At 39.1% G+C, this 26,516-nt stretch overlaps 1 protein-coding gene and 1 long non-coding RNA gene across 3 annotated transcripts in view; one reads left to right on the top strand and one right to left on the bottom strand.

Moving 5' to 3' along the window:
• The first annotated feature begins 226 nt into the window (after positions 1-226).
• On the top strand, positions 227-3,025 carry LOC310923151. Of its 2 annotated transcripts, XR_014592551.1 has the most exons (5): positions 227-333; positions 621-691; positions 1,435-1,541; positions 2,189-2,343; positions 2,889-3,025. It is a non-coding gene; the product is annotated as an uncharacterized lncRNA (long non-coding RNA). The 2 variants fall into 2 exon arrangements; XR_014592552.1 differs by lacking the exon at positions 227-333 and having other exon boundaries at positions 400-691.
• A 3,209-nt stretch (positions 3,026-6,234) lies between these two features.
• EPB41L4A (erythrocyte membrane protein band 4.1 like 4A) overlaps positions 6,235-26,516 on the bottom strand; it is a 117,359-nt gene continuing 97,077 nt past the window's right edge. The window contains exons 17-23 of the mRNA XM_083883134.1: positions 22,617-22,694; positions 18,201-18,320; positions 12,498-12,545; positions 11,847-11,915; positions 10,871-10,981; positions 9,786-9,867; positions 6,235-8,721 (exon numbers count right to left, since the gene is read on the bottom strand). Of these exons, the coding sequence (XP_083739260.1) occupies positions 8,593-8,721; positions 9,786-9,867; positions 10,871-10,981; positions 11,847-11,915; positions 12,498-12,545; positions 18,201-18,320; positions 22,617-22,694 (637 nt within the window). The 3' untranslated portion in view covers positions 6,235-8,592. The remainder of the gene's footprint in view (positions 8,722-9,785; positions 9,868-10,870; positions 10,982-11,846; positions 11,916-12,497; positions 12,546-18,200; positions 18,321-22,616; positions 22,695-26,516) is intronic.

The raw sequence follows: 26,516 nt of genomic DNA, 5'->3' as shown, positions 1-26,516 counted from the left end.
GCCCCTGGAACGACAGAGGGAACCCCGGGAGCCTGGCCGCCGCAGCCTCCTTCCCGCGAGGGCATAGGGAACTCTGGGAGGCCCCACGAAAGCCCGGGGAAAACCGGGAGCTTCCCCCAGGAACAGGAAACACAAACAACTTCCCTCCGCAGCCCCCATACGCCTCTGCGGGCGCGGCACTGCGCATGCGCACAGAGCGGGATGCGACATCTTGTCTTCTCTGGTCTGTTTCATCGCCGCGTTGGTACGGGGGAGAGCCGATGCTGGTCTGCATCCCGGCGCCTTTCCCGGGCACAGTCATCTGCTCAGGACTCCTTCTGCACGGATAGCCGGGTTAGTAACCTCGCGTCTGCGGCAGACTCAGTTCGCGGACGCTGCACTGCAGGAGGAGGAGGAGGAGGAGGAGGCGGCGCACGGCGTGCCCCCCTCCCTTTGGGAGAGATGGTTCGCCCCGCCGGGAGCGGTGTGAGGCTGTGGAGACTGGGGCTACCCGCCCCTGAAACCGGGTACTCACCTCCAGTGCCTCTTTTTAGACTCCTTGTACTGTTCGTATGTCTCTGTCGCTCTTCCAAATTCGTCTTCTCCCTTTTTTTTTTTTTTTTTTTTTTTCTTCCCCCCAGGTGACAGCAATGGAAGTTGGTCAGTGGCCAGAGCATGCACCAACGTGACCAAAAGATGTCCCAAGAGCACGGTATTCTTGGCTTTTCTTTTTAAATGTTTGCTCTGTGTAAAATATTACTTAATTGAGAATTTTGAAATATTTGTCAACTGATTAATTGCTCGTTTTCATAAGCTGTGAATTTAATTTTGCAGAGCCAGAGAGTTTTCATACTTAAGTCTTGGCCTTTGTGTTGCCCATTCATTCCTGTCCAGAATGGATGTGGTGTCAAAAAAGGCAAACAGGAATTCTTGCTCAAACTGGTTTAGGGAGCTGGTCATGTACCTTCCTCCTCTCCGTTTTTGCAAGGACAAAAACCCCCAAACAACCTGTAGAAATAGTATGCTTGAGCAATTGCGTAGTAGATTTTTTTCTTAAGTCCTTCAAAGTGGAGAATCTGACAGTTATTAAACGAAGAAAAGCTAAAGTTATAATGGATACTTTTAGCATTGTTTAGCTGTCCTGTCTCTCATGATCTTTGCATCTGCAAGTAATTGGTACATAACTTTCCAGGTTTCCAGCTGTGGCCTCTAGTTTTTCCTTAGTAAAACAATATTTACAGCTTAATACTCAGGTGTAGAAAAGATTTAAATCTTTATAAAGGGGAAAAAATATGTTTTGTTTTTGTAGATTTGTGGATCTGTTACTCAGTACTGAATAATATGTTGTTTACTCTTTTGCTGGGTTTTCCTTGATGCCCTTTTAAAAGTGCAAAATGTACTTTAATATTGTCAGATTCTTGCCAGAATGCTTAAGGCTGTTAATGCTTCTTACAGGTTTCTTGTGTGTTCTGCTGGGAGTTCAGGATCTCCCTGTGTGGTGAAAGCCTCTGAGCATGAAAAGGGCATGTGGGAAGAAACCATCAAGTGCTGATTGCACAGCTGTGAGTAACAGAAATCCCTTGTGCAGCTCTGTCCTTTGGCCTGTCCTTACAACGAAGGAGGCTTTCTGGGGAGAAGGAGGTTTGGCACAATGAATTCAGAGCAGAAATTACAATTGAAACAGTGAGAGTGAGATCAGCCTGATAGCTGAATTCTTACCAAAAAGAGCAAAGTGGAAGCTGTAAAATAAAAAGCTTGGTGTGGGTGGCATGTTAAATCAGTATGTGGCTGCCAGCGTGTCCAAGACAAGGACACGCTTTCTCATGTTTGTTTTTACAAGTCTGATACTGTGGAGCAGTTCAGAACACAGGGACTGAAAATGTTAAAAAAAGACTGGCAAAGCATAAAGCTTGGAATCTCATATGCTTGACTGTAAAGTCCTGGAAAAGTCAACACTATTGAAAAGCTGAGTAGTGCAAGTCAGCCCAAAATTCATTAGTACAAACATGGTATTAAGAAAAATCACGTGCGCTGTCAAAACTTTGTTTCTGAGACTGTGATTTGTGTAACCTACATACCCAAGGGTCTGAAAAGGAATCCAAGTCTCTGAAGCCAGGAACTTCCAGGTCAATACTGGAAATCTGGTGTAAGAATGATCCAGTACTACATCACTGTAGTTTTTGTTTGGGTTGTTTTTTTTTTTTTTCAGGAGAAAATACAACTAATCTTCAGCGAAATGATGAAACTCCTTCGGGTTGGCCATGATGCTCTTGAAAATAGTAACACATCAGGAAATTTCATCCATGGAACTTGAAAATCTGCTTGAGCACCACAGATGCACTGAACTCTTTACCACTGCTGCTGGTAGGAAAAAAGCTTTTGAAATCATCCTCACCTTCTGTACTCCAGGCAGTGGGGACTTCAGCAGGGCTGAGGAGTAGGGTGGGCACTCTTCATATGAACTTGTTGGACACTGGGAACAGAAATGTTTGTGTAATCCAGTATTAGTAATGTGTCCAGTAACAGGCCTGCCGTTTGTTTTCCAACAGAAAATGATTCAATCTTGTATTACTGGCTTACTGTGCCCAAAGGGTTTTCTAGTGCAGTCATATGCATGAATTAATACTATAGAAATTTCTGTTGATTCCCACTAGCCATAAAAGTGTTATTACTGCCACTAGCTTGTAGTTACCATTTGAATTTTTCCTTAGGTGGGCAAAAGGCCTCTCTTGCGGGTAGGCTCCTTAAAAATCAGATTTGCAAATTTTACCTTTTTGGTTTTTGCCCAAGGGATGAGGGAAAGCTCATTTTTGTAATATTGCATTACTTTTGGGAATCTAGAGGATGTTACGGAAAAGAACTATGTTCTTGTGTCCAGTCTCACATTGTGTGGTTTTTTTTCTCCTTAGGAAGAATTTTTAGAACCAGGCTGAGAGCAATGCCTACCTATACAAGCACTCCTCCCTAAGAAACAAAAGCTGTTTAAAAGATGGACTATTAAGCCTCCAGGTAGTAAGACAAACTGGATCTATCTGCATTGTGGCAGTGTCTAGTAATGTTTATACAGACAAAAAAATAAAGATTTATGTTTCTGTTCTCAGAATGTACATCATTCCCAAGCTTTAGTAACAGTTGCCTTTGTTTCAGAGTTCTGACTTCTTCTGTGTTATTGTTGGGATATCAATGCACCCCTTTGGACGAAACAAAGCCTAGGAGCTGCTGAGTGGTTGGAATGTGATGATTTAAACCATGGTCTCCTGTAGTATTTGGAGATAGGGTTTGTTGACATTTGTTTTGTGGTGAGCAAAAGTAGAAATTTAAAAAGTAGAAATTCAGCAAACCTGGGTTTAAAAATAGCAGGAAAGGTGTTTATCCAAATGGAGAATGGCTAGCTTGGTTTAATATCACCTTGACCAGCTACATCATGTGGTACTTCAGCATAACTTGGAGTGAAATACTCTTGAAAAAATTGGGATTGTTGTTGATTTTTACAGGAAGACTTAACATGATTTATCACAAGAAAAAATGCTCAAATCATGTATATTGCAATGTCTGATTTTTCAGTATCGAATGTAAGCATGTTACTAATTCTAAGGGTAAGGCTGTTTTTCATTTGTCAAGAGAAAGAGATTTAGACAAGAGTAATTAATTTTTAGTGATCCAGCATGTAATTATGGGATGTACTTGAAAGTTTAGGGGTTTTATTAGTCATTACATTCCCTGAAGATACCATCTGTTCTGGAGTTCTGCTCGTGGGCTTTTGTTCTTGAAGTGCAAGACTGACAGGAGTAGCTTTAAAACTTAAAAAAAAATCTCAAGAGCAGCAGCTAGTGCCAGGATTTGATGATTGGTATCAAAAGTGTTAATTACCTTTCAACTAAAAGAAATATCAAATCCCAAGCTTTAATGTGTAATACAGGTGTTATAGTGGGGTAGAAAAAGGGAAAAGTGAGGTAGAGGGAGCAAGAGGTGAGTGCAAGGGTCACAGATTACTTAAATAATAATGCTGGTAAATGTAAAGTAGGATGTTAAACATTTGGACTGCCTTTTAGTTTGTATGACTGGCTAACTGAATTGTGCCCTTGAAAAAAAAATCAGACTATAAGAATCTGCTCAGCAATAAAAACTGAAGAGAAGGGATAGGGAGTTTGTATTCTGGAACAACCTGTTACACGTATTGAAGCCCTACTTTGCAGGAACTAGGTGGACACCATGTGCTCCTGGGAAGTAAAAAAGTAAATAGTTTGGAGTAGGGTGTTTTGGTTGGGTTTGTTTTTTTTTTTTTGCTTCTGCTTTATTAAACTCCTTTATCTTGACCCACAGGGGTTTTTTTCATCTAATTCCCTCCCCCATCCTGTTAAGGAGGAGAGTGATCAAGCAGCTTGGTGAGCACCTGGTGTCCAGCCAAGGTCAACAGCACAGCTATTACTCAGGAGAACAAATACAGGAATAAAAAAAAAAACACATTAAGGAGAGTGTGTCTGCCACACTGGCAGTCTGTCTGTGCATTTGACAGCTTACAGAGTCTGCTCTTGCTCTCTGGTGATTTTTAGGTGAGAAAGGAAACTGGTATAGATGTGCACTGGAAATGCAAAGCTTACACTGACAATTTCCTGCTACCAAGTAAAATACTTAATCTGGAGAAGCTGTATCCTCAAGTGGATTTTAATTGTTACTACACCTGTTTTTACCAGATGGTGGGTGTCAAATGGATCCGTGTTTCTGAAGGCTTTGCTCCTTTGTGTAATGTAAATAAGACACACAGGCAACCATGCAATGCCCTAAAAATTCAAGTTTTACTTGATTTTTAAATAACCTGGATGCAAGTATTGACACAGCCATCTATCAAATTCATTTTAAAATAAAGCACACAGTTGCTTCATGAATACCTAATGTACATGGAACAAATGTATCACATTGGTATGTTTTCTTCAAACACTTTTCTAGGAAATTCTGAATTAAACAAATCTTCCCAAAAGAAAACATGCTATCTCTTCAGTTGAATATCCACCTGTATAAAGGGAATGAATTTGGCAACTCAAAGGGTAATGACTTTTCAACAAACATCATCAATATCATAAGCTTGATTAAAATACAAGTTGCAGAGTTAGTGATACTGGTAAGAGGTCCAGTGTAGAAAACAGCAGGTCAAAGCTAGTTCCTAATGAAAGAAACCAGCCAACTAAGCAAGGGAACCAGTACAGGATATACAATGCTTTTGTGCTGTGGTTAGCAAGCCCTCTTTATTGTATAAAATACATGTTTTGCGAAAGGTTGTACAACTATGTTGTAATGGTTGTTAACTAGTGAGAGTTCTATAGCTTACCAATGCTCAGCACTTAGGGAAATCTCAGAAGAGGTAAAGCTAGAGGCACAAAGTTTAAATCACTGGCCTGAGATCAGTTCAGGAGAATTAGGATGAGAATGCATCAAACACCAATCCTTTGTCCAAGTGAGCATGGTCTGTATGATATTCAACCCCAGGGTAAACTTCCTCATGTCTTTTGCCTGACTCATCAGGACGTACATCTGAAAATGCAAGTGCCTCTAGGCAGTGAATGCCTCAGGAGAGCTGGGGAAGGGTAGCAACAGGGGAGAGGGCAAGGTGTATCTCAGAGCTGTAAGAGGCTGGTCACTTAGGTATGTAGAGCTGGTTTTGGTCTAGAAGGCATAGCTGTGACACAGTAAGTGCTTTCAGTGATTGATCACTTGTGTGTATCTCTCACAAAAATAAAAAATCATTAAAAAGGTGCTTTTCCTCAAATGATTGAGGAAAAGAAGCTTGAAAGGAGGATCACATATATGAAAGAAATTTGTTTTTCTGTACTGTTGGCTGAGAGTGATGTCATTGTTGCAAGGTTTGCCTTGTTTTGGCACAACAAAACATTTGGAAAATGTGGAATGGGGACATTGTATCTTTAGTCTTTTGTGGACACAAAACTGGATTGTAGTGGCCCAGGCTAACATCAGACTTGCTAAAAAACCTGCTTCCTACGTAGTCTCATCAGGAAGAAGACCACTAACTCAAATCTAGGTTTTGCTCTGTAAATTTCTCATTTAAATGCAAAAAAGTTGGCTTGATTATGAAACAGTTCTCCAGTAACTTCAGAATTGAAAACTTTCACTATTAGACTTGACCAAAGCCTATTTTCTGATGTAGTGAAATAAGGAGAATACCACACACTTGGCTGATGGTATCCAGCAATAACACACAAAAGGCCACAGGAAGGTGAAAGCATACAGGAAAACATAAGGTTGGATATAAAACTTCTTGATCAATATTGAAAGTTTGGCAAGATAGATACACTATGTACAGATAATTCTCAAATAATAACACAAATCCTCCTGCAGGAGTAGATATGTGCTACTTTACCTGTGCCTGAGTAAGGATAGCAAACCAATGGTAATGATTTAGAAAGCAGCAAACTACAAGCAAGTGTGTAATAATTAAAGTTGGAACATCACCTCAAAGGAACAAGGAGCAGCTTTCATTGCAGACACTGTAACCAGTTCTTGCATAGTTTGTTATTTTTCAATTGTCTTCCAAAAGGTGCTCTTCATTAGGCCAGTTTCCCATAGTGATTTTTTTTTTCCTAGGGGTTGGTCGGGATTTTTTGTTGTGGTTTGGGTTGTTTTTTTAAAACTTCTTTTAACTGTTCATGACAGTTAAATGACAAGGCCATTAACAGATCCTGAAGGATCATTTTAAATTGGAGCAATGACAATGAAACGATTTAACAAACTTACAAAACTGAGCAAATACTTTAATCCAACCCCAACAATGTCCTAGAGTTAAATCCATAGTAAATGCAAAAAATTCTGAAGAACCTATATGAAAACTGAGTATTTACTACAGGGGGGTTCTTACTCTTTCCTTCCCTTAGATTTGTTCACTGAGACTGTAGAAGCAGAGCTGTCCCAAGTAAATCACCAAAGAAAAGTATTTATTAAATGAATCCGCCTTCCCTGGCAGGATGCAGCACCTCCCAGCTCAGCACTCCAGCTGTGACAGGAATATACACTATATCTGCTGCCCTGGCTAGTAGCATCCACCTGACCACCTCAGATCATAAAACAATGAAGAATCAAAAAATGAAGTGGAAAATAAAACACATTGTATAACATTTCACTTACCAGTTCAGTAAGTTAAAATGTGTATTAGTAATCCTGTGCCTCTTGTAAAGTGTAACTTGGACGCCCTACACTAACTCCAGTTCTCCAGCAGTGTTGCTTTTCCAACAGGGCTGCAAGTCCCTGGTGGTGTTTGAACTGGAAGACACGAGATCACTGCAAATCTCTGGGGGTTGTGGGAGTTGAGTGTAGAGAGGACAGATGTAGAAAGGCACGTGAGCTGCTACAGCTCTTGACAATACTATTTGACAAATTCAATGCTTAGTTCAATGATTACACTTAGCAAACATCACTTCCATAACATAAAGACTTTGCTAAGCTCCCTAGGAAGTCAGCAACAGCTGAAGCCTCATCCATGTGCTGACTGTGCACAAATGGAAGGCAGAGAAGTGACTTTCAGGTATTTGTAAGAAGTGATAAGACAAGAGGAGAGCCAGGCATCACTTGAGATATATATTAGAAAATAACCCATTCAACGTGCAGCATCATTAAAACTTAGTATTCCTACTATGATGATAGAAAAAAAATTATAGTTATCATACCCGAAATACTTTCTTTGTAATTTTAACATAGTAGAAATGGCTCAGAGAAAAGTGTCAGATTACTTTGCATGAGATATTAAGATAGATTTTGCTAATCTAGTGCTATCTTAAATACCACTCCACAAGTTTCATTTAACCAGCACTGAGGTGCCTTGCTAAGCAGTCTTAACAAGTGGATCAATTTATATTTCCCAGTTTCCAGTGTGCTTTACAACAATTTGGTAAATGTATTTCTGTGGTACAGGATGTTCATTTAAATAGTGCCTCTACATAAAAGGACATTCAAAATTTAGAACACTTAAACCTGCCCAAAGCAAAGTAAGTCTATCACCTCTGGAACTCACAGCATGTTAAAAAGTCTATTGTTTTTGAGCTAATATGGGTTGAGTCAAAATTTATCAACAACAGGAGCATTTGTTACTGTGCTAGGCTAAAATAACCCTTGTAAGAGCTATCTGTCCTTATGTCTCAGGACATAAGTTGATCCCCATATAAACTGTGAAGAAAATTTCCCCATATCACATTGTATTGCACAATTGATCAAAAATATGACTATTTTACTTATCTTGAAGCATCTGGTCCTGATCATGTCAGTTAACAGTCTCTTCTTGGAACAAGGCTATTCAGTTAGAGAGCAGACCATGAAGCCTGTTTTGTTGCAGCAATTTTGTTGTTGTTCATTTTTTGGAAATGTAAGTTCTGGTCTTCCGCTTTTGCAAAGACTTTTGGTTTTGGTTGTCTATCAGGCACCTTGTCCTCAATCAGTCACATCACTAGAATGGTGCTGGTGATAAAACCATTGCTTGGTCTTCCCAGGAAGCAGACTGCACTGCCACGTGTCCTGAAGGAAAGACCACCACATCAACTTCAGTTCTTCCCTTGCAAACATAAACAAATTCTGACTTTCCAAAGGCCAAAATCCATTCACCATCTTCATCAGTCAAGTCTCCACCTTGAAGCATGATACCTGTACAGTTTTTACAATCTTAGTGGCAGGTTTTCCATCAACATTATTAGTGGATAGCAGAGATGGTTCTTCTATTAGGCTGTCTTTAGATCCATTCTGCCTCTGCAGAGCATAAATTAAACATGTCATTGAAAAGATACAGCAGAGTTTAAACCTTGTATTTTGCTAACTGTTGCTATGAAAGCCTTAGGCTATGGTATGGCAATTTATACATACTTATATATACATGCATCAGGAATATTAAAGTCTCTACATTTATTTGATCAAACAGAACTTTTTTGCCCTCTTGCCTTCTGCCAGCTGCTGGAACTTTGTGCTACTGCCTATTCAGGAAATGTCATATGATATTTAGCAAAATGCTGCAAGCAAACACAAGAAATTAATGGCCACTGTTGTGAAGGAGCCTGGGACAGAGGGAAAAGAGGTGTTTGTAGACACTGAACATTTTTACATTACTGGTATGGTAAGTTTGGTATGTGGAATTCTTCTTTCCATGTTTTGTTTCTCCTTTTGTGTGTTTGTACAAAAGACCTGTGAGTGCTCTTGAATAGAATTTGCTTCTCACATTTTGAGCTCAGTAAAACTATTGAAACTGAGAAATATGGTAGTGTAATATATGACAAAAGTGATTAAGTTAGATTAACAAAAGGGAAGTTCTGTCCTTTTTAGATGTCAATAGCTTAAAAAAACTAAAGTATTTGTGGGAGAGAAAAGGAAAGAAAAAGAAAAAAGGAAAAAGGAAAAAGGGAGGGGGGAGGGAAGGCAAGGCAAGGCAAGGACTGTTTCAAGGCCAAGCAACAAAACCCTTTGGACTACCTCTAAAAGAGGGGAATAAATTATGTGATTACAACTGCATCACAACCACATCTGCATAATTCAAGAACTTGTACAAGTCAGTTTTCCTTCTGTGAGGAGCAGAGATGGGGAAACAGTTATCCAGCAGCAGAAGCAGGTGTTCACAGGGGCATATGCTAAAGAACTACATCTATTTTGGAATGCAAAGTGTGAGTGTAATTAAAATACAAAAATTCAATTCACACTGCTGATGAAAAAAAAATCTCATTGTTATTTTTCACTGAAAAACAAAGACCATCTAAATAAAGCACGAGAGCCCCACCTGTCCCTCCAATATAAAGGAAAATTGCAAAGGATGTACAACCACTAACCTGTTGAGTCAGCTGGATGCTCAGACCTTTCCCATCTGAAGATCGTGTAACAGGCAGTGGAGGGACCAGATCAGTTTTGACACTGGAATTATGATATCATAAAATGGATATTGCTTTAATGAAGTAAACTATAGCTGTGCATAGGAAGAACAATGAAACTGACCCAGACTGCCCCATATATCTGAAAGGCTTTTATCTCCTGACTTTGGACATCTGAAAGCTGTCATGCTGACCCTCTGTGGGCACCTGCAGGGCATAGCCCATCCCATCCCATCCATCTTTTCCTGGTCATCAGAAGCAGCCCAAATTGATAGTTTAGTTAGAATAGTTTGGTTTGGGAGTGACCTTAAAGATCATACAGTTCCATCTCCTGCCATGGGCAGGGACATCTTCCACTATGCCATGTAGCTCAGAGCTCCATCCAAACTGGCCTTGAACACTTCTAGCAATGGGGCAGTTTCTGTGGACAACCTCTGCCAGGGCCTGGCCACCCTCATTGCAAAGATAAGTATCACCTGAAATCATGGGTGTGCTACACCTCCTTCAGAGTGCTATCCAGCTAAAGCTAGCCTTCCAGGTGGGGGCTGCTTTTCATATTTTTATGGCCTTGCTGCAACTGAGAATGGGGCTGTTGCTTTTCCATTCATAAGTACTCTTCAGTCATCTAGGAAAGACTGATCCACCTATTGACTAAAGGGGGTTGTACTGGAGTTCCCATGAAACAAAATACAAAGCTAACACAGATAACACTATCAAGGGTGGAATTATCTGGAAAGAACTCAGGAATTCTCATCCCCTAAGCAACTTTATGACCTACCAATAAGGACCAATACAGGTTTATTTCAGCCTTTTCAATTTTTCCTCCTTCCAAATAGATCAAGAAAGCCACTGTGGCTGACAACAGACCATAAATGGTTTTGGAGTTGTTCCATTCATGTTTACCTCTGAAGACATACTATTTAGGGGTTTATCTGAACCCTGTGCCACCAACAAGCCACGTTTATACTGCTTCTTACCACCATGATCTCTAAACAACTTTTGGGTGTCACTAGACTATTTCAGTGCTAATAACCATGTTCACATACTTGACTTCAGACAGGATAGATCTCTCCCCATCAGAGCACTGGGACCGCCGGTACTGCCGGTAGCTGCGAGGGGAGTGTGAGTGCCGGATGCGGATGGGGTCACCTTGAGTCCTGAGACAGACACAGAATTCACAACAGGGGGCTGGTAAACCAGATCTTTGGCACAAAACATAAATTCAGCTGCAGACTGAGAGGTCCTCCCATTTCTTACTAAAGTGTAACAGATGGCATTTTGCACTAGCTGAATTTAAAGGGCTGATGCTTCTTTTTAGAAGTCTGTACTTGGAATTCAATGTTAAGAGAGCAGAGGTCACAAACTGGCATGCCCATATTTGAGAATGAAACTTTAATAAAGAATGCATTAATTTATACGTCCACAACATCAGCCTTTTCTACCTAGTGGTGTTTGGAAGCACATTATAATGCAACCCAGGATTCCATTTGTGTCACATTCAGCTGCTTGCACTGGTAAGTGGAATCCCAAATGGGCAATTATCGCAGTGTTGGTTAAGGAAACAGCTATGCCCTGGCAGCTGCACATGACAAGCCAGGGAAGGGACTGCAGAGGTCAAAGAGTGCCTTGGATGATCAGAATATTTAAAACTAAGAAAAAGTTTAAGAAAAAATGGATTTTCTTGTTTACATTCACTTCTTTCTGGTTCTGTAGTTTATAATATAAGAAAGATTCATGGCTAGCATAGGGAGATATACAGAATATACAGACAAGTTTATGAGTGTGTGGGAGATAATAAGAGAGATTAAGATGATTTTTTTTTCTTTTTTTTTGAAAAGGAAAAATATTTGATTTTTAGATTAAGCATTCCCACCCAACCCATCTTAGGGGAGTCTTTGGAATAGATATGAGCTTGTAGATTATGTGTTACCCCATTCCTATTTCAGTAGGACAGAGTTCACAGTAAAGTAAGAAAAGTGGGCTTTTATATTCACAAAAAAAAAATTTCTGACATAAACTCACTCTACTTTAGTGTATGGAATTTCTTTCAATTGCTCCTCAGATAGGCCAGATGGATCCACAAGCTCCTTCCTATAAAGGATTAGGAAAAATAAAAATGTAACAGTAACTGTGAAGTGCAAAGATTTTTATTATATTGGACTAAAAAGATTTACTCAAACAAGCTAACAAGCTGTTATTAGCCCTGAAGCTATCCTGACATCAAAATAGGACACCTATTTTGAAATAAATGTAACTTCACCTTGATTGCTACAACTGCATGTTGCATCCTGTTCTACCTTCCTCTCACCTCCCTGCAAATCTGATCTTGTTGCTTCACAATATCATGAACATTATGAGTGCTTTGGAATTGCTAAATATCTTCCTAAGGGGCTATGGGGTGTCATGCTAAAAGCGTTGATATTGACATTTTGAAAGCCGCACAGGAATAAATCTCTAAAATTATGTATTGTTTTTTAATAATTTATTTACATACAGTGCTAATCTTTATTCAGTGCACTCAGTGACCTGCAGTATCTTCTACACACAGGAGGTTGTTAACATGTACATAATTTACTGAAATTAAATCAGTGTAGTGCCACAGTGGAGGGGATTTGAATAACTACATTAAAGACAAAACAAGCATCTCTCAGACCCTACAAAGACCATACTTACTGAATATGTTTCCACAGTTCTTCTTTAGCTTGTACATCTGGGCTTCTCCTATAAATATCAACAAAGACAACAAAGGCTCAGCTGTGAAAACCATCATCTGACATGTTGTTGTTCAAATAACAGCACAGACCCTACACAGAAATCATAATAAATGTAATTCACCAGTGACTTCAATTTTAAGGTTTGTTATCTCAGAAAATGCATCAAACTTCATTGCTTTATTTCAACTGAAATGTCATTTCTTGAACAACAGGCTCTCAATCACAATTCCAGTTCCACCAGCCTTCAGCAAGAGTGTACATAAAATATAAAGAGCAGAATTCCGCAAGCCAAATCACTTGCCCAGTCCATGCCAACACTTATCCCTCCAAGGACAACACATTTTGGAATAACACTTCTGAAAAAGGCCCTCAGAAATGTCCCGTGGCCCACAGAGCCCTTGGTGGGCAGAAGGAGGGACAGGCCACAGATCAGTAATCCCAGCCATTCACTGTGGACACCAGTAAAGACCTGTGGCTCCACTGCAATCACAGTGCCACCTTTCCTGGTTTCTGCTCAATTTATTTATTTTTGGTGTCCACTACAAAATAGAACCCATCAACAAATTATTCCAACCAGCAACTATGTCTAGTTATGCACCTAAATATTTTGGTAAGTATTAAATTCACATGCAAAGAACTTACAAAAACGGTAATCTTCCTATGGCAGACATAGAGATGTAGCAAAGCAAGCCTGAGGGGCATGTCTCACATTTTCTACTGAATCATAGAATGGATGTTTCTAACTGGAACCTCTTTATTTTTACTTTTCCTTTCCCATTGCAAGGTTAGTGCAAACCCACCACTGTTGTTTAAGCTGCACCTAGAATTCACCCAAACCCATTCAGAGTAATAGATTAAGTAAAGATTGTACACAGTGGCACCGACTACATTTGCATGGAGAGATCAGATAACTCTTTTCATTGTCATTATATAAGCTCAGTGTCAACAGCTAGACTCTTCTACACCATTTAAAATGTGACAGATGCAACTTTCAGACACATACAGCACACATAAATAAATACACCCAATGTTTCTCAAATACTAAGTCTTACCCCATCAGGTCATACAGCCTGATCTTTTTTTTCTCTTAAACAAAAAGGTCTATCATATTCAAAGATGCTTTAGGAGGGCTAAAATCCAAATTTAGGTGCAGATCAAGTCGTGTCACCCTGATATTTTCCAGCCTTCTGATGTTTGCCGTTTTTTAGTGGAGCTCTCCTAGGTTTTCATGTAAACAAAAGTGATGTTTTGGAAACGGTTCCTTTTTTTTATCATTCCTCTCAATTGATAGACTTCCAAATTGACCAGTGTGGTGGAAGAAGTGGCAACCTTACCCTCCAGTCCCTGGTCACTGCCCAGAATCTATATAAATTGAGATAAAGAAATACATGCCCCTCTTTTTGCTCTGGCAACTGACTGCATGCGTGTCCTTCATTTTGTGTCCTCTAGTGACAAAGGAGGACTGCAGAGATCTGCATTTTTGCACCTCTAAGTGAGCTCTTCCTGCCCAGAGACAGAGATGTATCAGAAATAATTCCAAACTGCTCTCTACCATTAACAGTTATGTTTTCTTATTTCACCATTACCATGTTTGGCTTATTTCCAGACTTCAGCCTAGGAAAGTTCAGAGACATCTATATTGCAGTAAACACTATACAGCTGATGTAAAGGCAGAATATTTGGGATGACAATGTTTTGGGGTACTTTTTAGATTTTATAGGAGCAGAAGTACTAGGAGATACTACTTGACTGGTTTATAAACACCAGAGAAAGACCAAAGGATAAAAAACAACCTAGCATTTGTGTTTCCCTAGTAACGCTAAAATTAATTAATCCACAACCACCTCAGGCTCCAAGGCTTTCCAGGCAGGATGATTCCCATCCTTGACATACTGCTGTCCCTTCCAGCTCCTCAGGTTCTCATGATGGCAACAGCTACTGCACGAGTAGTTTACAGTCCACTTGTTCTCTGTGTTCAGAGATTTTTAAAGCTCTGTGTGTTTCTCCCTATTATAATGCATTTAGTTTTCTCTGATTTTTGCTTGTATCTGTGTCTCCTACTTTCTGTGACCAGCTCCAGGTATTTTGCTCTGTGATCTCTGCTGTTTTCTCTCTTTCCATCCCTGCAACTACACTAATAATGAAGACTTTGCTGTACAATACCCATTTAGCAGTATGGCATCACATGGGAGAAAGAAAAAAAAAAAAAAAAAAAAAAAAAAAAAAAAAAAAAAAAAAGGCTAAATACAATACTCCTTCTTCCTTCTTGCATTCTCTTCTCCTTACATCTGTCCATCTGTACTGCTTTTAACTCCCCGATGTAGTTAATGCAGTGGCATTTAACAGCCTTTTTCACCCCTTAGTTATGAACTGCTTTCTGCCCCCATGAAGCTTCCTGTTCACAGAATAGCAGCTGCAAACCCTGCATTCACCTTGGGGCTAGAAAGATAGGCATCCTCTTCTGAGGCTGAATAATCAGACAGTGGGGGATATGAAAGCTCCCTGAAAAATGCCAGCTTCTCCAAGGAGGCTTTGTCATGCTTACAAGCCCTAATTTGCCCGAGGTAGCAAAGCCCCAAGGTGGCTCCCTAACCCAGGACCTGCACAAAGAAAGGTACTGTGCACACCACTGACCCATTTGATCAGCTCATGGCTTTTACTTATTCATGGAAATACAGCAGTTCAGGACCTGGCCTTACGTCTCAAGTATCACAAAGCATCATGTGAAGCCTCACCAATGGTAAGAAATAATAATTTGCAGGGCAGCATGGAAAGAGAGGAACTGTGCCTCCTGCTTTCTGTGACTAGCTCCAGGTATTTTGTTCTGTGATCTTTGCCATTCTCCCTCTTTCCATCCCTGCAATTACACTAGTAATAAAGACTTTGCTGCTTTGCTGTACAATACCAATTTAGCAATATGGCATCTCATGGGAAAAAAAAAAGAAAAAAGAAAAAAGAGCTAAATACAATGATTCCTCAGCAAACTTCTCTTAGAATTCATATCCTGCAGTTAATTATTTTCATTTTCCATCTTTTTAAGAAGTGTTACCATACTGGGATAGCCTTACAGCATTTATTCAGGTTAGCTCCCCACCAAAGAATATAAAGAAATAAGATGCAGCTAAAGTAACTTAATTAAGGCATTTTCTTTCCAAAGGCCTGTTCCCACTTCCTTTGAAAGCAAAATGACAGAAAGCTTACAAAAAGAAAGGTGAATGTAAGATGAAATGTAGGTATTGCATATACTGCATAGGAAATTCATGTTTGTATGGTTCTTAACAGCCCACAACAATTCTGTTAAATCTTTAAAGCCAGATCACAATCCCTCTTTTACTTTGTTTTCATATTTTTACTGTGAATTTTTTTAGAACTCACAGTTTTGATATACAGGACTCAGACTGTCCTATCCCAGTATCTGGATCAATATATCTTCTGTACAATTTGCACGCTAATCAGTTTCTCTAATGCACAAGAAACATAATGGGAATGCCCAGTAAGTGACAAATCTCACGGGGGTTTTTTGTTTATTTTTTATTTTGTTTGCACAACCTGGAACAGCTCAACACATTAATAAGATCTACATTATTTTTTGTGCCTGCCTCTGCACCCTTATTAATATTTCAGTTTGAGTCACAAATGGTAAATTTAAATAGCTGTGGAATTTTATGGCCATTCTGCTTAATTAGAAAAAGCCCTTTGGCTACACAGATGTTTTACATGAACTCTTGAAAATAAACCCTGTGGAACTAGAATTGGGATATCTCTGCATTTGCTGATTCCTTGAGGAGAAAGAAAGGTCAAATTCCTGTCAAATACTTTTATTCCCAAGACCAAGGAGATACCACCTTGCCACTACAAATGATTGATATTACTCATTATCAAACAAATGAAATGCACTCTGCCAGGTGCAGTAATAAACATTTCAGCCACTGCTTCACATATCCAAAGGGAAGCTCTAGTGACAAACGCAATAATGGACTTACTGTGAAAGAATTACCTGCTCTACTAAATTTAAGGGTTTGTGTCAATTTTTAAGTGGGCAAGTTGAAATGACCATTTGACAACATTTAAAGAAAAAACAACCATAACCTGTGGAATTATACTTCCTTTTCTTCTGACCTGTATCCAGTCAAGTAAACAAACAGCTGCGCCAAATTAAATTAAATATATTCTCTTATAATGCACTACATGTTAACAGTTAAATGTCTCTTATTAATTTTTTTTCAAAAGTTAGTTTGGGCTTATTTCATTGTCCGTTTGTTTATTTTTTGGGGTTTTTTTAACTGTAGAGTGTGATAAAAAGGAGAAACACACGAATAACTAAATGAATTGCAAAAGGAAATAAGAAGCCTTACAAAATCTTCAGGACTTCCTCATTTTTTTGCTTCCTCTAGGACCTTTGCTTTTTAAGTTATATGCTTAACATCTATGGGGTTTTTTACTAAAAGTAGTTTAACTCACAATGTGACTGTTCTGAAAAATCAAAGCCATTTCATAAGTTAAGTTAACCACAAGAGGGAACCCATGCTGTCCAAACAATGAGATTTACCTGGCCTGTGGGTAAAAAAGAAAAGTTGGCTATAAATTTAATCTATTATTAACTGAGTACATTTCCTAGTTTACAGCACTTTCTGTCTATAATAAAACAAACAGAAATCAAATTTGATCAACTGTATTTTCTGGATTTCATGCAAGTGAGCTTTAATACTCCTAATTTTTAGAAATATATAATTGTAAAATTACACCTGGTAACACATGACTTCTGTGCTGCTGAAAGTTAACAAGTCTGTACAAAGCCTGTTTAAGTAAAAAATCCAATATTTGGACCTTTAAAGGTAAGTTCTATTCCTCATAAAGAAATAAAACTCTGCACTATAAAACTGGAAACAGCAACAAGTTCTAGCAACATGGGCCACTGAAAACAGAACTCAAGTGGATTTTAATGCTGGAAACTTCAATGGTGTCTGTGGTTTCAGTGATACCAAACAGTGTTTCTATGCCCCAAAACTGGGCCATTTTAGAAGAAAACTGTAAATTAAAGGAGACCGATATTTTAATTAGCTTGAGAAAATTAATTTCAAATGCTAATAACCTCACAATGTCTGAACAGGCTGTAAGCAGGAACAGCAGTGCCTTGGCACTACGACTCCATCACGGAAATCCTGACATTGGGATACAATATACCACCGATTGCTGCTTGTCAGAGATAATTTGACATGGAAACATGAGCAGCTGCTTTCACCTGGAACACCACTGCAGATATTATATGATTAAACAGGTGTGAATATATTTCATAAAAATGTTTGCAGCTATCAAGTAAAATCTCAATGCTTCCACAGACTTGCTGCTCAGAAAAGAGGAATCACTGTACTCATTACAGAACTAATGTTCAATGAGCCACAGAACCATCCAGGACTTTTCCCCATGTGATGGACAGAGTTTCCCAGCAGCTTTGTTACAAAGCCCTCTTTGTGTTATCTGTGCCCTAAAATTGAAATCACTAAACAGAGGCAATTTGACCACAAAGACAAATCTGCTAATTTGGGAGTATACCATGTGAAAGCTGTGCTCCTCAGCACTGAGGGCCACCACCACACTGGAGATAGTCCTCCTTAATTCAGCAGCCTTAATTTACACATCAAAGGGTGCAAGGGTGACATACGATCGAGATCTGTGCCTGGATCGCCGGTAGTTTGGATCTGCCTGGGTTTTCCCCTTCTGCCGCCGCAGCACAGCTTCCCACTGAGGAGCCGAGTCAACCATATCATTCTCCTGCCGTAATCTGCAAAAGAGGTACCAGAAGTTTAGTCTGAGGGCTCTGAGGGCAGGATTCTTTGAGAAGCAATGGGGTATTCCACCCTCGCCAATAAAAAAACAAAAATTAAAAAAAATCCGGCTCCTGCAATGCTGTACTTAAACTTTCATCTTGTTAAATTTAACTAATGGTCCCAAATTATATTAAAGCATAAGAACTATATAAAAGTAAACTCACTGATTTGTTATTTAGAAACAGTATGAGCCAAAAATGTAACAATCCATACCTTTAAGGACAGACCCACAACTTGAATTCTTCTCCCCAGCCCAAGCCAAACATATGGAATTTTTTCCCTGTTTACATATTCCACTCTACCTCATCTGCACCAAATAGGAGACCCACATCATGATACAAGGTTCTACTATTACAACATTCACAAGTACTTTGCTGCAGCATGTGCCTTCCTAGGATCCAGGGAAAAATCCCCTTGGTGAGTCCCCACTCAGAAGAATCATCCTTTCATCCTAACCTGCAACAAACCTCAGGATGCATGCAGACCTCCATGGCCCTCCTGCACTATCCCATGAGGTTTTGGTCTGTGTTATGACTTGTGTGGATCAAAATTACATGCTATGCCTTTTGTTTCTTCTTTTTAAAATTTTGTTTCTTTAAAATCCATTAATTCATTAATGGAACGCATTGCGGATCGAGACAAGTATAAAAATCCTGTGAACTCAGCACATGTGTTAGCAGGCTGCAGTAATTCCACAATGCCACAGCCCTGCAGGCAGTGTTTGACCACAGTTCCACAGATGCTTCCCACAGTTTCAAGGCTGCACATATGACCGCTGGGATGAAGGGCTACGGTGGTGGAGTAAATGGATATGCTTGGTTACAGCAGTGAATTTAAAATTCAGCAGGGATTTCAAAACATCCCTGGAAAATATCACGCAAGTGTGGATTGTCTGATCTGATGGTATGACTGGCATACCGAAGAAACCAGAGGGGAAGACTGACAGGTAAAACAAACAAAGAAGCCAACAGAGATAAAGGGATTACACTGGAGATGTAGGCAATTCAAAGTATGTTGTTGCTGCTCTTCATTTCAGATGTGCTTTTCCCTTTGAGTTTTGAATTGTATCAGGCTAAACCAGCTACACAGGCTTCTGCTTTTCCTTTAATCAGATCTTCTCACACATGCATAATGAATTTTGAACTCAATCCCCACTACTGTAAACAGCCACAAGTCTACCAAATGGTATGAAGCATCTGAAGAAGACTGCAGCTTCAGGTTTTGATTTCTAAGCAAATCTTTTTAAATCTGTAATCTGGTGACAGGTATTAACTTCTATCTAAGGATTTAGTAGGACTCACACAACAACAAGTAATGACTTGTGATTTTCATCCCAAATAATCCAATTTGTGCAAACAGCAATCATCCCATATGGTATAGACACCACCAACTGCCTCCCACACACGGCAGTCACTTGCACAAAAATACTGAAAATTTAAATATATAAAGTTAGCATCACAGCTATCAAAACAAGCAGTGTCAGCACACTTGTAGTACTGTTGTACCACAGCAGAACTCTACTAGATGGAGACACGAAGAAACAAAACATACACTTTGCAGCTGCAAAGAAAGGTACTATGCTCACATTTAACAAGGTAAAATATGATCAAGGTAGCAGTATCTCTACATGAAATACATTACTTGAATGCAATTTTCAAATTTTAATAATTTTAGGGCAAATTTTTTAGCTCTCTGGTGACAGAAATTAAAAAAAAAAAAAAGCTGAAAGAATATTAGTTCAAAATCTACACTTCTATTTAAAGGTACTTTTGAATAAAACTGTTGCCCTTGTACTGAAAACTAATTACAGTTTTCCTTTCATTCTTGTCACTGAGCACTGGCACAGGTTGCCCAGAGAGGTGGTGGCGTCTCCATCCTTGGAGATACTGAAAAGCTGCATGGGAATGGTCTGGACACCTGGCTCTTGGTGGTCCTGCTGAAGCAGTGGTTGGTCCAGGTGGTCCAGAGGTCCCTGCCAGTCCCAACCACTCAGTCACTCTGATTCTAATCAGATGCATCTTCCAAGTGTAGTCAGGAAGGAAACTATGCTTCCATTGTGTGTTTCTTTAATATATTTTTATCTACACAATAATTTTTGACTACAGGATTGAAAATGCAAATGCATTTCTTCTATGATCGAAATATGCTCATCACAGGTTCTTCTCCACTGTCACATGAACATCTGCTTCGGAGAAAACATTCATGTAAAGGAGTGAAACCTCAAAGACTGAGATCAGGTAATTAGATTTTCCCTCAGATTCTTCTAGTGTTCTATCTTCAGATGTTCTCATCTACATTTCTGGTTTTCTCTGATAAGTTGTTTTCATCTGGAAAATAGGTCACAGTGATCTCCTGTCATGTGAACAATATATTCTACTCTACTATGACCAGAAGCAGATTCCTATAGTTAATCTGAATACTCACTCATTTTATTCCAATAAAATAAAACAATTTTGTTTCTGCTTGTGTCAGGGATCTGATCATTGTACTGGGAAATAAACTGTATTAGTCTATGCAACAGCACAAACTTGAGTAACAGCAGTTACAAACCTCATCATAATGCTCTATTTAACTCTGCTAGAGCTGGCTCATCTCTGAAAACAGGAAAGCTACTGAGTACCTCTGACCTTTCAGCTTGTTATGTTCCTGCTGTGGCTGCTAACAAAATGCAGAAATTCATTATGACTGGTTGCTTTCCTGCACCTGCACACAAAGAACAAGTCTTAGACTTCGAGCTCATTTAGTACTTGTTTAATCCAACACTAACGGTGATTTTTTAATCTGGTTGGATTTCAAGTGATCACCTAAGAATAAGAGATGCGGAAAAATTAAAATTTCTGCTCTAACTTACATTCCTGAAAATCTGAAAACCCAAAAATGATTTTTTTCTCTCTATTTTTAATTTGTTTTCTATGAGGTAAGGAAGGGTTGGTAAAGGCCCTTTCATTCTTCCCAAAATGATAAGCAGTATTTAATACTTCTTGCAATTTGGTCTTTATATTGCCAGGAGTTCTTAAAAACCTTCATGTGGTCAGTCTCTAATTTCTTTCACTTGCTTGTGGAGCTCCTAGCACAAGGAGTTTCACAGGAGAAAAAAAGCCTGGCAAGAGTGTTCTGGAAGAAAGGGATACAAAATACCATTTACTGCTGATCACTGAAACTACACTCAGCATGTCATTTAAACTTCAGCTGGAAAGCAAACCTTCCATGCACACTAGGTTATTGTTAGCCAAGTACTTTAGCAAGACTGTGCTCCAATTTAGGTATGCTTCAAAGAAATCTTATGTCTCAGATGTGCTTTATACCATCCCATGCGAGTGTCACAATGATTTTTTAACATTTCTTCAACTACTGCAAGTCATGCTGAGAATGTAATTATACTGCATACTCCTGCAGCATTATCTAGCATGCAATTATTTCTAAGAGCTTCCAGATATCTGGAAATCATTTACCACTGAATGTAAGACATGAAGAAATGATGGCAGCTCATGCAGACAGTAACTAAGAAACTTTGTCTTTAAACAGTTCCTCTTTTGTCTAGTTACATTTCTCTTGCACTGTGTTTATACAATATGAGGAAATTCTATGTGCTTCTAAAAAGTGTATTTTCAGAAATACCTCTAGGATATTGTTATCTCCAGTGCAACATAAAATATACAGCTTTGAAAGAAATTTATGGGAAATCAATAGTTTTGCCATCTTTTTCATACCAGCAACAAGAAAATAGGATACAGGACTTGTTAGCATCACTTGATATGAACTACTGCTGTCCTATTAAAACTTGATGCTGTACACACTTTGTGTTTGGGCCCACACCTGACAATTTGGAGAACAAAATCTTTCTACTTAAATACTTTATAATTAAATACCTGAATTTAAAAACAACATTGAGATTCATATCCACTAAAAATATTTTTACTTCTCAACAGTTTATTTTCTGCTTGAAAAAATCTGCACTTGAATTTGTGAGAATTAATTATCAAGATATTCACTTTATTTACATTAATATTGCAAGTCTTTTGTAAGTGTGCCCTGTACTTGATCTTGTAGTTCATTACTGAGCTCTTCCCAAGCAAAAGGAGGGCAGTTATCACTCTTCTTATTCAGAAAAGGGTCTTTAGCTGCCTCAGGAGGACTCTATACACATAAAATATGTTAGATACCTTCTTACTAGGTTTATCTGAGAAAAGTCCATCTCTATTTGTTTGTGTTTCATGTCTCCCTGCCTAAAATATTTAATATGTTGTCACCTGTTTCGCTTCTTCCGATGCTCTCTGTTGGAATTTTCAGATTCACTGCCACTGCTGGTGTTACAGCGGGACCGTGACCTGCAGAAGAGAAAAGCAACATCTCAGGATAAATTTATCTATTAATACCAAAATTATTGCAGTGTTAAATGAGAAAAAAACAACACTGCAAAGATGTTACTCAAAAAATCAGAATTAAAAGATTCTGGAGTGCTTGTCTACACCTGCAAGTCACATTACCTTTTTTCTCATTAATTGATTGGGAAGAACTGCTTCAAAAGTAGTGCACCCAGAGTGTAGTATCAGGTGAGTGCTATTTTCATTTTGAATAATTTCACAGTTTCATTTTTAAAAAAAAATTGTTTATTATTCAGCATTCTTTTTGTATATGCCACATCAATGTGTTTCTTGGAGGTGTGAAATGTTTCAGCTCTAATCTCTATGGCTCTTTTCTTCTTGCACATTGTGGTACACTCAACAGAAATGATACAGAATTCTGGGTTTGCAAGCAGAACAAAATGCTCATAGATCTGTATTTTCTATTCCCCTACACTTCCACCCTGTAAGTTTGTAAGTCCTCAGTCTATGGAGTCTGTTCTCTTCTCTCTTCTAAATTAGATCATTATTTCAAATATTTCCCACTCAAACAAAAATGTGTTAGAAGAATAGAACAGCTGAAGTGTAGGAGAATCAGCTTAACCCAGCTTGTCTGAAGGGAATGTTAGGCATCACGGAAGAAGCGCTAGGATTCTGATGGTCTTTATGGAAAAGAGAAGGCTGCACTATCTACAGGCAAACTCCTCTCTACTACCTGAGGCCCTTAAATCCATGATTGCATTTTGGAGCAGACAGACCAATGTCAGGGCTTTGGTCCTAGAAACCAGCAGTCTCCCATTGTGCCACTGACTAGGTTCTAACGACTGACACTCTCATCAAAATCTGGTTGGGACTGTTAGTTCTTTAGTATGAGAATGGTCTTGGGATGGTTGGATTTGATGATCTGAAAAAGGTCCTTCCCAACCTGAACATTTCTGTGATTCCATGAATGCCCACAAAGACACAAGTGTTTCTCTGCTATACTGACAGTCCAGCTGATTAGTGAGGAAAGCTGACTGAGACTAACAGGACTTGGTCTACAAGGACATTGGCTGCATGGAGTTGGAATTGGTGATGGTTTTGCTGCACTGGAAAAGAGCATTTTTCTTCTAAAGTCTCTGGCCATGAAATAGGAGCTATAAGAGGATACATCCTGATGATGTTGGTAGAGCCTCCTGGCTTTTCTTTTGCTCTTTGATAGCTGACATTGGGAAGAGGACAGATTTGTTAAACTACACCTCAAACAAGCCAAGGAGAGAAAGCAGTTCCTTAGGTGTAAGTAGCAGGTAAGGGGAAGATTTCATGACAAAGTAGGAAGTTGCTGACTAGCACCAACTCACTGCATGTTTTAATGGTTTAGGAAGAAGAGCCCAAACAAGATGAGAGAAGATTGTCCCCAGGGAACAGCACAGCTGCAGAATGGAGCTGTTTTATCTGGCCAGGCACACACCATTCTGCTTTCTAGAGGACTACAACTAAATAACCAGGACACTTTTACAGATGTCATTCTGATATACCCGAGAGCCTCATGAAATTCTCTATAATACCAGTGAATTATGGTTGCCTTCATCAAATTGCTGAGCCTTTAAATGCCTCAGTCCATAGAATCTGTGTTCTCCCCTCTCTCTTAAATTAGGAAATCAATAGCTCAGATAGCTCCCATTCAAATTAACACATGTTAGAATAATATGACAGCTAAAGGAAAATCAGCCTGCCTGATGAAAATAATTTTGGCAAAGTGAAACTTCCCACAGAGAAGAAGCCTCTCCCTGTTGGAAAAGATATCAAGTTTATTTTTATTTTATAGCTTTAGTCCAGTTTGTTTGCCTTTGCCCCTGGGGAAGGGAACTGAAGTTTTTTTCAGGGCATTGCTCCACTAGGCAAGGCATGATGAATTTAACATCTCAACAGACTGGAAGTAGCACAGAAGATACACAAAAGTTAATGACCATCAATGACAATTAACAACCATCAACTCTAAACATCAACCCTGACATGGTCAGACACCTGGTCTGGGAAAGGAGAGATAAGAATGAGGACCAAATTATCATTGGAGGTGAACAAATTCATACCCAACAGAAAACTAAATACTAAGAACTACTTAACTTGGAACCAATGAATCTCTATGGGTTTTAACTGTACAAAGTTAGTGAAAAATCTGGTAAAACGTATGTGTCATGGAATTATTTCCTCTGCACATCCAAGCTACATGTGGATAAAATTATTTCTGTTGCACATCCTGGTCAGAACAACATCCTGGCCAGAATAAAGTAATGTGTTGATTCTCTAATACTGAAAACGTTGTTGGAGGGTTTTTGTTTTTCCTGCAGTTTCAGTGACATCCCCATCCCCAAACTTCATGTTCATAATTTAAAGCCAGGTGATCCATGTTGCCAGCTAAAAATACACTTTTCTGGGTGAAGCTCAAAGTGGCGATAAAAAATATGTGTGTTACTATAAAAAACTGTAACCCCAAAGGAAGAAGGAAGATTAAAAGATGGTGACAAAAACAGTCACTCAAGCACAATGGAAGAGTTAAGAGCAATAAATGCTCTAGAACTGCAGCAGACCTTACACAGCCAAAAGTATACCTTTCTCTACCCCAGATGTTTAATAAATATACCACTAACATCAACATTAGTAATTCATTTGAGCAACACTGTTCTTTCACACTTCCAGGTCATTAGCATGACTCTTTTCTTCTGTACTTTTCAGTATGACAGAAGTTTCTTACTGTGATTTAGGTAATTTATCTCATAAGGTACCAAAACAGCCAAAAATCACAGTGTGGCAGGCAAAGTACAAGATAAAACTCCCAGTTTGATCAAACTCAAGATAAGCCTTTCTCTAACTTTTAAGCAATGGAACTCTGATCCACCTTTCTGTTATTGCATATTGAATTACCTTGTGTTCCCTGTCAGGAAAGCACTTGTGGGGACACAGAAGGGCTCCTGAGCTGTCAGCTGAGTGGCAGATATTCATGCTTGTTGTCAGAATATTATCTTTCACTGAATATTAAATATCATCTTTTACTGAACTGAATAAAATAACGAATATAGGTGGAAAAAAAGGATAGTTTCCTAAATCAGGTGCAAGATCATCCTGATCTCTGACAATTTTAAGGTGCCTTTTGTCCTTTATTCTCTTGTTTCTCTAGTCATGCAATATATTTGGTATTTTGCGGGTGGAATACCTATATACTCTGGCATAAGGAGCAGGAAAGACATCATAGTCAGTTTTACAAGAGACACAACAAATACTGCCTAGGAGAAGGCTTGGAGGGCTGAGGAAATCTCACATTCTGGCACAGTCTTTTTCTGATTAAAATGAGAGGAGAATAACCAAGTTGTGAGGAGGTGGAGAAGGTCTTTTGCAATGTACAACAACAAACCTTTGGGAAGAGGTTCCTTCTGAGCCCTGAGGCTTTCCACCTGAGATGCTTAACTAAATCTTCTCAGTTTTATATGCTGGACATCTATCATAGGACTATCACTGGCAGTTTGCAATGCTAACATCCTTCCAAAAATTACTCTGTTATCTCATAGTAAGTACTAAGTATGTGAGCACTTTCTCTGGCTTCCTGTGATTGTCACAAGATATTTGTATCTCTGCCAGAGCTCCTTTCCCGTACTGCAGCAGTGATTCAGATCCTGGGAGTGCCTCTTCTCCTTCCCAAGCTCCAGGAGTTTCTGACATTGAAATGCATTCCACTGTCTCCTTATTCCAGCAGTGCAAGCAGGAGCACAAGAGTGAGGAGAAGCACTAAACCAAGTCATGATGAGCAGATGTGGCAAAAATCTGTGGAAA

This window comes from Zosterops lateralis (assembly GCF_965231275.1).
Source record: "Zosterops lateralis genome assembly, chromosome: Z".
Taxonomy (NCBI): Eukaryota; Metazoa; Chordata; class Aves; order Passeriformes; family Zosteropidae; genus Zosterops; species Zosterops lateralis.
Note: the sequence above shows the minus strand (reverse complement) of the source record. Positions and strands in the feature narration are given on the sequence as shown.